General features: G+C 39.6%; 1 protein-coding gene across 10 annotated transcripts in view; it reads right to left on the bottom strand.

Annotated features, from left to right (window-relative positions):
• TBC1D1 (TBC1 domain family member 1) overlaps positions 1–12,875 on the bottom strand; it is a 112,737-nt gene that overhangs the window by 33,023 nt on the left and 66,839 nt on the right. For 4 of the 10 annotated variants that reach the window (XM_074587790.1, XM_074587791.1, XM_074587792.1 and 1 more), the window contains 5 exons: positions 11,680–11,766; positions 8,915–9,204; positions 7,060–7,188; positions 4,755–4,874; positions 3,433–3,572 (listed from right to left, as the gene is read on the bottom strand). In XM_074587790.1, the coding sequence (XP_074443891.1) occupies positions 3,433–3,572; positions 4,755–4,874; positions 7,060–7,188; positions 8,915–9,204; positions 11,680–11,766 (766 nt within the window). The remainder of the gene's footprint in view (positions 1–3,432; positions 3,573–4,754; positions 4,875–7,059; positions 7,189–8,914; positions 9,205–11,679; positions 11,767–12,875) is intronic. The other 6 variants (XM_074587794.1, XM_074587795.1, XM_074587797.1 and 3 more) reach the window with 4 other exon arrangements.

The raw sequence follows: 12,875 nt of genomic DNA, 5'->3' as shown, positions 1-12,875 counted from the left end.
GAGGTTGGACATTTGAACTGTAGGTTGCTACAATAGAACTAGCACAATTCAACCCTCCAAACCTCCAGCTACCATCTGGAAAGCAATAAAAGTCTCTACAGATCATCTCAGCTATGCATAAAATCTTTTCTAGATCCCCAGTCTGGAGACCAGCCTCATCATCTTCAGGCCCACTGGAACTCACCTGGCTGTTCTGCCAGGCACCAAATTGCATAGTGCTTCTCCGATGTACTTCATCATAAAGTTACGTACAGAAGTAGGGGAAAATAGCGTGGGAAAAAGGGAAAGTAGCAGCACCAGCAAGCAGGAGGTGGCTGGAGGAGGGCCTGCATGTGGGACATGGCTCCCATAACAACTGAAAGTAATGGTTTCCTGTACCCGAGGCTTTCTGCTGTCTCCGAGCGCACACCTTGCCTGAGTGGGGCTGGATTGAGTCCAGTCATCAGGCAAGGCTGGAATCTCAACTGGCAAGAAAAAAAAAATGGCTTTCTGGTGTATCTATTTGCAATTTTTTTTTTTTTAACTCTATTGATTTAGGACTGGTTTTCATTTTACTCCTGAACTAGTAAGAAATGAACATCCTCCTTCACGAATAAGGCAAATGGCACTTCTAAATAATGGTGTCTGCAAAACAAACAGCATGCTTTCTGCCCGGTAATACACAATGCAACCACCAAAGCACAGCCAGCAGTCACCTCCCTCCAGCTGAGCTACAGGAAATGAAGACTTAGCTCAAACTTCTTATAAGCACCTACTAAAGAAGTAAATGATCCAGAAATGCAAGACAGTGGGACTCAAAGCTCATGTGGGAACTCAGGACACTAGATCTCTCTCAAGTTCAGAACTTCAGAACCTCATAAGATTAAGCTCAAAATTTCTGCAAAAGCTACATACAAGTTGTCTGGGTTTTCTTTTTCTTTTTCTTTTTGTTAAACTTTAGTAAATATACCTTCATATCCTGCTGTGTTAACCACACAGAGTGTGGCAATGGACATGATGCATCTTGAGACTCACCACTTGCCTATACAAATGGAATCACAAATGTCAGGATCTGGATCTTTCTGTGTGTATAAAGCTTAAAGTTGTCTCTATTTCTTGTGACATCTTACACATGCATATTTGCTGATTACAACCCAATAAAGTTACAGCCACAGAGCAGTTTCATTTTGTTGTCAGTGCCTGCCCACACGTGGTCAAAGCAACACATAGTTCAGGCATACTGGTGGATTTTCCATTTAATACAAAGTTTAGTAAAGCAGCCTATGCAAAGCTTGAGAAACCTTATCATCTCTGACTCACAGAGATCTGGGTCCCTTAGCTGGCTGACTTACTAACTTTTAAAAAAATCCCTAGCCTTTTTTCTTACTGCTGTCCTGCAGAGAGCCCTGGAGTGGTATGTGGGCTATTGCACCTGAATGGAGAAATTGGTCAGTGGAGGTACTGTCTATAACGGGAAACTCATGAATATTGTTTCCCTCTCTTAATGCTTACTTTTGCAGAGCATGAACAAAACGTTATCTTTAAAACCTTCTTTGCCCTCTGTCCAATTTGGCTGAAATTGATCTTTTGGTGATACGTTAGCTGCTTGCATGAATTCTGTTTCCAAAGGAAATCAGTCCAAAAAGAGTGAGAAAGCCTTTAAAAAACAAAACAAACAAACCCAAACAAAAAAAGGAAGTACAAGTAACATCAAATCAATAAACCCCACTGCATGTGCTGCTTGTCCTTGAGAGAAAATGAAACAAAGAGGAACAAGACAATGAATGATAGCTGGTTACATTTACTTTGAAACTACAGAGGTTACACTAACTGTGGTGGTGAGTCCAATGTGAGATCGTCTGTACAGCAGCTCTCTTAAAGGCTACAGAGACTGGATTATGAGTGAATTTCCTTTACTGCCAGAAATGCTTCAGGAGATGCATGAAAATCCAAATGGTAGAACCCAATACTTGTTATAAATAATAATAATAATAAAAAAAACCCCTGAGTTTTCTCCCTCTGTTCATAATTTGAATATGTACATTGGAACAAAAACAGAAAAAGAAAACAAGAGTGAAGAAAAAGGCCAGATATTTTAAAATGCTTCTCCTGTTAATAGCCCTTCCTGTTTTCCATTTTGGCCACACTTGTTTCTCCAACTATTCTGCTTATCCAGCTGTAGGTTGTTAAGATTGTATCTTGCTGCTATTATGTCTCAGAGGAAATGCTTGGATAGACAATTTAGGGTTTTTTCCCCCTATTTAAGGGAAGGTTTTGTGGCTTTCAAAAACAAGACAGAATATTTCCAGTTACAAAAAGATCCATCAAACCTGCAAAAACAGTAGCTTCACAGTACAGCTGAGATTGAACAGCTTCTTCATATGCCTTGAAGTTTAGGAGAGCATTTCACATGTATGTTTACACAACATGCTCTTGAGATCACTTCATTTTGAAGTGCACTGAATTTCAGAGGCATCTATGCCCATATGTAGTTTACCCCATCATCAGTCAAATTACGTTGCAAGCAATGCATTAATGACAAACACTTTTGTTACGTGCGGTGTCCAGTTAACCCGGGTCCCTCTTTAAGATGCAAGCAAAATGTCTCAGTGACATTAGGACCGTCACTTTTTACTACATTTACTATATGGTACTGTTCCCTCCTGTTCCCTTATACTTTTTCTAATTTCTTATACAATGGCCTTAGAGATCGGTCAGAAGGTAAAGCTTGCAGAGCTCAAGCTGTGAAATTCAAACTTTAGTGAGCCAGAGACCATTATCTACAGACACAAGCTTCTCTGAGGCATTCTTGGCCTCAGCATGTGCTGTACTATCTGGGTCACATAAAGTGAGATGTATAAAACGATGCTCCTGCATGCTCACGTGCAGTGATTTTTTCCTAGTCTGTGGTCCTTAGCTCTACAGAATTTCAGGAAATAAATATGAGAACAGGCGGTAACTATGGCTCGAGTGGCAAAGAGTCACAGACTAGAGCAAGATACATAAGGTCAAATTGAGTCTGGTATGAAGTAGGCACTACAGAGCTCGACTGAGGTAATAAAAGAAATTTGGTTCCTTCTGTAGACCTGGATTATTCTAGTCCATAGTTCTCTACTCCAGCATGGAAACATGAAATAGAAGTATCACCTTTTCTTCAGAGCAATACTTGGTAACACATTTTTTTCCCAGAACACATTAGAATAATACACATAAAAATATTTTTTTCTCTGGGTAGTTAATTTGACACATTTGAAACTGTGTTACATATGAAGCTGAAAAACAAAAACTCAACAGCTGATGAGCTTGGCATCACCAAAACGCAGGTGGGAAACTGCAAAGACAGTACAAACAGAGCACCACACAAATATGTCCACTCAGTAGACAAAACGATCCACACTTCACAGACTACATCCACCAACAACGTTCATGGGAGCAAATAAATACAGAATTTACCATCGTATCGGCTGGGAGAATCACATGCTTTCTGAGGGGTTGCCACTCGCAGGAATATCTGTTGCCTCCACGAATGCCTTCGAGTCCTTACAGGGCTGTCTGCACCAATGGCCTGCTGGCTGTGTTTGGATTCGTAGTCACTAAAATTGTGGAACACAGAATGACTTATGGGTAGGCTACCTGAATTGGCTAGTAACAGTGACAGAGTCTTCAGTGAATACAATAACATGAACCATCAGCTGAGGACTGCAGCGTGTTCTGCACATGCTGGGTCAAGCTCTCAGTGTTAGGTAGGTGAAGCTTGCTTTGGGGGAGCAGCCTTATACAAGGCTGGAAACATCAATTAGCTTCACCAAAAGGGGCTGGCAGCTCTGTGCAATCTGCTTTCTCCAGTTTCAATTGATTTTCAGCTTTCTTTGCAGCAGTGTATTCAACACATGCATTAAAAACACATAGACTATAATGTATCTTTATCATTCTGCTATTTAAATGCCATCCACGAAATCTAGCAATTATTTGTAGGAGACACAAAGAACTGCTGATGCCTTTTATAAGCACACATCAAGAAGCTTTATAAACACCAACCAAACTTCCAACCTTCTGTGAACTGGGTATGTAATATATTCCTTCTCAGCACAGCCTTGGAAAAAAACTTTTAACTTTTGTGTTCGAAAGTCACCATCTGAAATAAGCAATAAACTTGGGAACAGTGTCCAGGAACTTTGGATGTTACTCCTTGGTGTAATCCACGAACTACATACAGAGGTTTTTATTCAGAATATTAAATGAAATAATGAACAGCAATGCTGTTTTCCTTTAGAAATCCCACTAATAACTTTCACCCATTACATCTTTAAACTATTCATTGCTTTATTCCAGCCATTGGCTAAATGGTTGCATGAGTCTTTGTTGAAGCTGAAAGGGATAAATGAACTTCAAATAGCTCTGGCCGCAACTGGGAGGAGCATTTGACAGGCAATCCTCTCCTTCCAATTTGAGGACACTGATGTTGCTTAGGATGAACCACGTATATTCTCTTAACTGAAAATCGCTAATACAGTCCTTTGGCAGGAATAATCACAGAAGTACACAGATGGAAGTTGCATGACCATTACAACATCTAAACGGCTAAATTCTGCAATATTAACGTGAGAGGAGTCTGGGACAGCTCCATCCTTTTGACAGCAATCACATGCAGAATACATGCAAGTGAACTGTTGCACAAATCAGGTTTTGCAAGTGCGAGAAGCATTTGAAATATTTCAGACAAAGAAACCTTTGAAAATACAGTTTTACCTCCAGGCTTTAAGAGAGAACCCTACCTTGTTGTGCTCCTAAAGTCAGAGGTGTTATTTTCATCTACAGGAGCCAGAAATTTTAAGAAATTTGGCACAGAAGAGGAAGAATGAAGCTTTTTCCTTAAGGCAGTACGGTAGGAGATGCTGAGAGTGCAGTTGGGAAAAGTATAGTTTAGAACAAAGAAGTATATAAATCCACAGAATAAAAATAATACATATTGCTAAGTTTCAAACAAAAAGCAGATAAATCCTGAAGGCCTGAATATCAAGGAAACCACAGTCAAAACTGAAACTGCTAACAAAGTGCTACTTTGAAATACATATTTGTTTGGGCAAACTAAAAAAGTTCCAATATAAATAAATGTACTTCCAGTAACGTTATTATGCTTTGCTATATCCCAAGATTTTTAGTGCATATTTCACATTAATTTCTTAAACTCATAAGAGCTGACGCCAACTTTATCATTGCACATTTACTTAAATATCAGTTTCAATGATTGACTAAGTTTGGGGAAAAAGGTTAGGAAAAGCTGACACTGATAATCATCGTGCTGTCAAAAGAAAAATAAGACTTTGGCAAAAAACATTTTGTAAAGCATTAACAGAGTTTTATTCAGATAAGCTTGTAACTTTTAAGTTAAAAACTGCGTCTTCTGACTGATCATTTAGGATTGTGGCTTTATTTATGCAACAGACAGGAGCACTAATCAAATTTCATCAACAGTCTTCTGGCCAACATAATTCTGCCCTTTGTATTAAAATAACAAGCCCCCAACATACTCAGAAGAAGGTTAATAGAAGGAATTGAGAACAACTCAGATAAAAAAAAAGTTTCATCAAATGAAAATTTAGAAAACTTGTCTGATGATACTAGATCTTTTCTCAGAAGAGTACACAGAAACATGTGAATAGGAGAATTTACTCCTAAAAAAATAAGTTTAAGAAAGAACTGCTTTACATAAACCATAATGATATATCTGGATGGCATTTAGCACTGTCTCCTGAAGATGTGAATGGGCGGGGGATTATCAACCCATTTGATATCCCTACCAATTTCCGTTTTCAGTCTTGTTGCATAGAGGTTCAATATGGTATACCCCTAAATGACAGGGAAAGGGAAGAAGTTGCTACTATGCGTGCAGAATCATTACCAAATCTACTTGGAAAAAATCTACTTTTGAGAATTTAACCATCAGGATTCAAGTGAGCCTTATTAAAATGAAGAGTAAAGAGGACATTGTAGACTCACATTTCCTCCCCTATAATAAGCTATACCATGCTTCTAAGGTGAAGCTAAATGAAGAAAGATGCTAGCTAGTACTTAGCAAACACAACTGATGGAACTGGTGAAACAAGGTTCTCAGTTGAGTATTTTCTCAGGATGAGAAGAATCAGCACCTTGGAGAAACAGGAAACCTTCACCCAAGAGATAAAACCAAACAATAAACAGCAACAGAAATAAAAATTGCTTGCCAATGGCCAGTGACTGTTGACAGCACTTCCAAGGACATTTGGTCTCATTAGCCTTTTGAGCTAAAATAAGCAGTTTTATCTCAAGGGGTTGAAAAGGGGTTTCGCAGTTAAAATTTTTAGGGAGCTACTTGTTTCAGGTTCTCAGGAAAATCATGGGTTAATGTCTTTCTCTCAATGTTCTCTATATGTAATTTTGTTCTAAGAAAAGAGGCACGGAAAAGTATCATTTGATATTGCTCAAAGTAACCAAGACAAATACATAAGCCAGTAGGTTGGGTTTTTTTTATTTGTTTGCTCTTGGTTTCTGGTTTTGAGGGGAGTGGGGGGTGTGGGTTTCTTTTTTTGTTTGTGGTTTTTGGTTGCTTGTGGGGTTTTTTTTGTATCGGCTCTCCACAGTCCTGCTATTTCTTGCACCATTTAGTTAACTTAGGCATTTTGCCTTTAATGTCAGGCACAGAAGAATATGAACATGTTTCGATGTTATGATGAACAAAGCAGAACAGAACTGAATCAGGAGGGACAGAGTGAGCTGGATCACAGGTTCTTGGCAACTTATCCCTCATGCAATTTAAGTGGTGCTGCTGTCTGCTGCATAACAACAAGTTGCTTTGGAGCAACTGGCTCCAAAGAAAGTCATGTGTCCACGTGTCTGAAAGAATCTTATTTATTAACCCCAAAAAATTATGTAAGTAGCAGCTCTACATTCAGTAGCAGAGCAGTTAGAGTTCCCTCTCCCATAAAAATCTACCACCTTTGGTCTATATTAAATTATTTTAATTATTTACACTATGGAGCTTCACGTTTATGACATGGTAAAACAAACCCTACCCCAAACTATGTACAGGCGCTAGCTCACCTCTTTTGTGCAAAATGCCCACTTTGTTCTCCACTTGAATTATGCCTTAGATATTTTAAAAAGTTGGGCGAAGAGGCCGAGGGATTAAGACGAGCTAGAGTAGGAGAACGTGCAAGTTGACCAGAAGAACTTTTAGATTCGCCGACAGATGCATTCAAACCGTATAGTTGGATTCCAACCAGAGCGATGGAGTTGAGGTAGCACAAAGACCAAAACACAGTAAGAGAAGAAAGGAGAAGGGGGGGGAAAAAAAAGTGAAATCCCTTCTCTAATCTTTGAAAGGGACCTGGCATACACAAATGAGGCATTTCCTATGTTTTTCACAGTTTAAGCAGTAACTGTAAGAGGCTGAACATTTTAACTCAATCAGCAAAGTCCCAAATACACACTCACAGGCTTTAGCAAGGCATTTCAGTGTATGACTAAATTTAAACTCCCAAAAGCTGTAACTGACACCCCTTTTTTTCTCCTTCATATGTACTTCCCCTTAGTTTCTATGTTAAAGTCAGGCATATGATCAAGAGTTCTAATGGATGAGAAGTGAAATGCTACATGAAGAATTTAATTTATTTAGACTTTGGAAACAATTTATGAATTGAGGTAAGCTGTTCAAAAACACTCATAAAACATACAACACTTGTTAGAAGTCTATCATTCCAGTGATTTTTGACAACTTTAAGTATACTTTTCTTCTAAGTTTTCAATTTCCCCTGGTTCTGTACATTTGCTATGAAAGGGAAGCAACAGTGATTTCTTTTTGGTTTGAATTACGTGAGGGAGCAGGCACACTCAGGTCTTACTAAAAATTACACGATCAAGCACAAATAGAAACAACCAAGGAAATGAAAAATATACTTAATTTCTAGCTGCATTCCTATAGTAAGATAAGAACCCATTAAACAAGCAGCTACAAGAATCAGGACAACTCTCATGAAGATAACAAGCCCAAGAACACAAGTCCTAAACTGCACTACAAAAACATTCTAGTATTTTAGAATTAAAAAGGTTCAAAGAAGGGACAAAAAGGCAACCCAGGTTATGTTTTCTTTCAAATACTATAATTCTCCTTTTTTCCACTGTCATCACCTATTTCAGGCATGCTCATTTACTGCCCTGTCTCCTGCAGGGAAAAATGAGCTGGAACACATAAAGATTTCCTACTGTCTAACTTGTGTAAACAAGCAGTTTTGGCAGCAAAACAGAACCCTACAGACAGAAATGTTTCCCTAGTAATTGCGAAAAGCCAGATAGAGGAAGGGAAGAAAATTGCCATGAAGTTAAGAGGAGACTTTAGAGATGTAGAGTCAGGCTTTTGAAGGAGGATAGCTTCAAGAATATTAGCATGAAGGCAAGCATTAGCTTGTTTTTGCAAGTAAAATTTACATAGGCTCATTGAAAAACTAGACAGGAGCCTCACCTCTGTCAACAATTAGACAATTAATGTCAGTTTTGTGTGATATTTTAAAGTCACACTTGAATTCACCAACTAGTAAGGTTTTCAGCATCACAAATGCTACTGGATTTTTCTCTATAAATATACAACAAGAAGTATCACTTATTTATACTGCTCGCAGATCAAAACAACAAAAATGGCAAAAATATAATCAAAACCCTTAGGAGCAATCCTACGTTGTGCTTACACTTAGTTTTGGGGAACTACACATCTCGTTTTCTCTCCATTGCGGAGCACACGGGCTAAAAGTGTTTTTAAACAGAATACCTACAAAACGCCCAAAGAGTGACACCCTGCTGCGATACATTTCTTATCCATTAAGAGGACATACTGGGTATGCAGTTATCATCCCCAATATGCCCTCAACAAATGAAATCATAGCCTGCTTTTAATGAGTCTTACTTTCTTTTGTGAGGAGTCTCTGTGCTCACTGAGTGATACCTCATAAGTTTCCTCTGGGGAACAGATGGCGATGTTTGAGCAGGTACCAGAGACTCCTGGCTTTCAGTTGGCAAATGACTCAGTGTGTTTGCTCGCCTCCGAAAGCTTTGCTGAGGTAATGTAACAGACTGCTCAATAGGAGAGTCATCTGGATCGCTGGAGAGATCACCCACTGATCCACTGGTCTTGACGGCGTTTTCCGTAGGAAGTATAGGAAGTCTGTCTTTCTCCTTTTCACACAATGGCGGTTCCTAGCAGTGCAAAAGATAAGGTTATCAATATGTGGGTTTAAAATCAACCTCAAGTTGCAATCCCATGTTATTTTCAAATCCCATTGAGACCTGCTTCAAACTTGCACATTTTTATCATGATAGCTCACAGAAAGAATCTTGGATGCTTGATGTCTTTGTTATTAATCATTTGGCTCAACAAATCAGAGTCTCCATTTTAAAGAGAAAAAAGTAATTTTGAAAGTAATTATATTTTACAGTATGTTGAGTACAACTCAGTAGAAATGGGGTCAGAACAGAACAGATGGGTCAGACTTGGGTGAAAGTGACAGCAATGAGAAGGGTGGCATTTCAGAGTACTGTATATTTAGCACCCCATCTAATAATGTAATGCTCCCCTTGTCTATCTGAAGATTCACACAAAGGACTTTAATCCTGACTAGATGCCTGTTTCGGTCCAAAACCATGCATTCTTCTTCATTCCCCACCTCGTGTTTCTTGTAGTGTTGGCCATTCTTTCAAAAACATAAGCAGAAAGAGCAGACTCTTGATTACCTGAAGTCAGGAGCCTGTAGGTGACTGGGCGTTACAGCAGAATCAATATCTGTATCCAAGCCTGCAGAGTTATAGGCTGCCTCTAGGGAAGAGGACTCGCTGCTTCTATGCTGTTTGTTTATATTGTTTTATTCAGACTAAAAGCTTTCTAAACATGCAAAAGGGGAAATTACTCCTCTTCTTGTCTCAGTTTTATGTTTCTTATGAATGCAATCCTGCATTCACAGTACGTACTTTCAGGGCTGAAACCACACAGAATCACAGAATGGTTGGGGTTGGAAGGGACCTCTGGAGATCATCTAGTCCGACCCCCCTGCCAGAGCAGGGTCGTCTTAGAGCAGGTTGCACAGGAACGCGTCCAGGTGGGTCTGGAATGTCTCCAGAGACGGAGACTCCACCATTTCTCTGGGCAGCCTGTGCCAGGGCTCTGCCACCCTCAGAGTAAAGAAGTTCCTCCTCATGTTTAGGTGGAACTTCCTATGCTCAAGTTTGTGCCCATTACCTCTTGTCCTGTCCCCGGGCACCACTGAAAAGAGCCTTGCCCCATCCTCCTGACACCCACCCTTTAAGTATTTATAAGTGTTGATAAGGTCCCCCCTCAGCTGTCTTTTTTCCAGACCGAAGAGACTCAAATCCTTCAGCCTTTCTTCATAAGAGAGGTGTTCCAGTCCCCTAATCATCCTGGTAGCCCTTTGCTGCACCCTCTCCAGCAGCTCCCTGTCCCTCTTGAACCAGGGAGCCCAGAACTGGACACAGTACTCCAGACGCGGCCTCACCAAGGCAGAGTAGAGGGGGAGGATGACCTCCCTCGACCTGCTGGCCACACTCTTCTTGATGCACCCCAGGATGCCATTGGCCTTTTTGGCCACGAGGGCCCATTGCTGGCTCATGGTCATCCTGTTGTCCACCAGGACTTCCAGGTCTCTTTCAGCTGAGCTGCTCTCCAGCAGGTCAGCCCCAACCTGTACTGGTGCGGGGGGTTATTCCTCCCCAGGTGCAGCACCCTACTAGGATCAGCAGCATGGTAATTATTGCATTTGTTTTGCTGCACATTGTTGCAGGATTCAGATGATGTTATATAATACTTTATTTCACATATATAGACTCACACGATAAAATACATACTGTATACATACAAAATATATGTTTGTATAAGTCATTTCTAATTCAAATGGAGCCTCAATTGCACTGCTGTCTATTATAGCACAGGCAACAGAACAGAAGGCCTGAAAGCAACTTGAAACTTCTGGAGAACAGAAACACAGATTTACTATGAGTCCCATCTTGTCAAAAAGTATGGAAATCTCCAGTGAAACTCTACATACAACAGCATCTTATGTGTCACCATTGTGTTGACATTTGACTGCTGTTTCTTAGCCTGAATCTCTGTTACCAGAGTAAACTGGGAAATTACTTTGTTCAAGTTGTCCCTCAGAGGGCTTAGGCAATTTCTAACATGTTACATATGTGAAAAATGATTTGGGTAACCAACTTGCAAATTCTAAAAGACTTGAATATTGCTTCAACGGGCGAGGGGCTGGGGGGGACGGGGGCGAAGAAAAAAAAAAAGAAAGGCAGTGGGGCTGCCTGCAATGAATGCAGCCCCATCACCCCCAGAGGGATTCAGCACATGAATAAAGACACATCCTATGGATCAGCAAGTGGCAGCAGGACAGGCAGGTTGGAAGAAAAGGACATACTTACTCCCCTACTCTGTGATACTGTTTTTATCATACTGTTTGGCTGTTCTGAGGTTTATTTCTTTTCACACACAATCAGTTAGCTTGTCTACTCCCAAAAAATAATCAGAAAAAAAAGCAAAATGTTTGAACAGAACACTTACATGAACAGTTGGTAACCGTATTTCACTTCTGACTAGTTGTTTCAGGTAATATTATCTAAAGTTTCTAAATATGTATATTCACCCCAGGCTTTACTTACTTTACTTGCGCTGCTTAAGGTGCTGGATGTGCAGTTGTCCAAATCCACAGCACCAGAATTGTCCAGTGGACCTCTGGCTTTACTGCCCTGGAAAGATAAAACATGCCAGCAGTGAAGATTATAATATATAGGGCACACCAAAAAGAGATTTCTGTAGCAGAGTCAGAATCCGTATTTTTCAAAGACAGTATCAAATTTAATTTTCTGAAATGCCTAGGAATAGCCTTTGCCCTTCTGAGAAACAGAGCCTTCATTCAGGACAATCACTGACGTTTTAAATGACCCTGTGGAATTAAGGAATTCTCATGGGCAATGGTGTGCTTTCCATGATATGTATATAATCACATATTGCATGCGTGTCCTATAACTACTGTTAAAGTACCTTCTGTATTCCAAACAGGAAATTTTCACACTAGGTACTTCTTCCCAAAATACAAAGAAATGAAAAGGCCACCTATTACACAGGACTTTAAAAGCATATGTGTTTATTACACAGCAAAACATAATTTCTGGAATCATCATTTCAATGGCTAGAAACCAGAAAGCATAAATATTTTTGAATAATCTCTTCAACACTATTTTTGTATAATTTGACTAATGTTTTTATGTAACCAACAGAAATATCAAGAAGCCTACTGATGGATTCTTATGTGCTAACACAACTATGGAACTTCTATCTTCCTAATCTTAAATGGTATCATTTTTTAACGTTCTAAAGTTAAGGCTTATTTTCTCTTTGAACTATTATTCCAGGTAAAATATAAAATGTTATCATTATTCACGGTTGTGACTATTCTCTCCTTGACCCTCAGACAAAATGCTTTGCCTCAGACCTGATCAAAATAAAGAATTCCCATGAAAACAGCCATGACAGTGAAAATGCAACCAATGCATTTTCAATGCATTGCATTCAATTGCATTTCAAATGCAATAAACAGCTGTGCTTACATGAAGACAGCTTACGCTAGTCAGGACAAACTACCAAAACATAGATATAATTAGTGAAACAACACTAACATTATGTTTCATATCCCAAACACCCACAGCAGGATTTTGTGGGGCTGAACTCTAGAAATCCTGTCTGGGAAGTAACAAGAGGGCATATTCAGCTAAAACCCCTCTCTATATGCACAATTATAACAGGGAAAACATGCTTCTGCCATCATTTCTTTCATGGGAACGGGTTAGATAGCATG

The sequence above is a fragment of the Larus michahellis genome, chromosome 5, assembly GCF_964199755.1.
Source record: "Larus michahellis chromosome 5, bLarMic1.1, whole genome shotgun sequence".
NCBI lineage: Eukaryota > Metazoa > Chordata > Aves > Charadriiformes > Laridae > Larus > Larus michahellis.
Note: the sequence above shows the minus strand (reverse complement) of the source record. Positions and strands in the feature narration are given on the sequence as shown.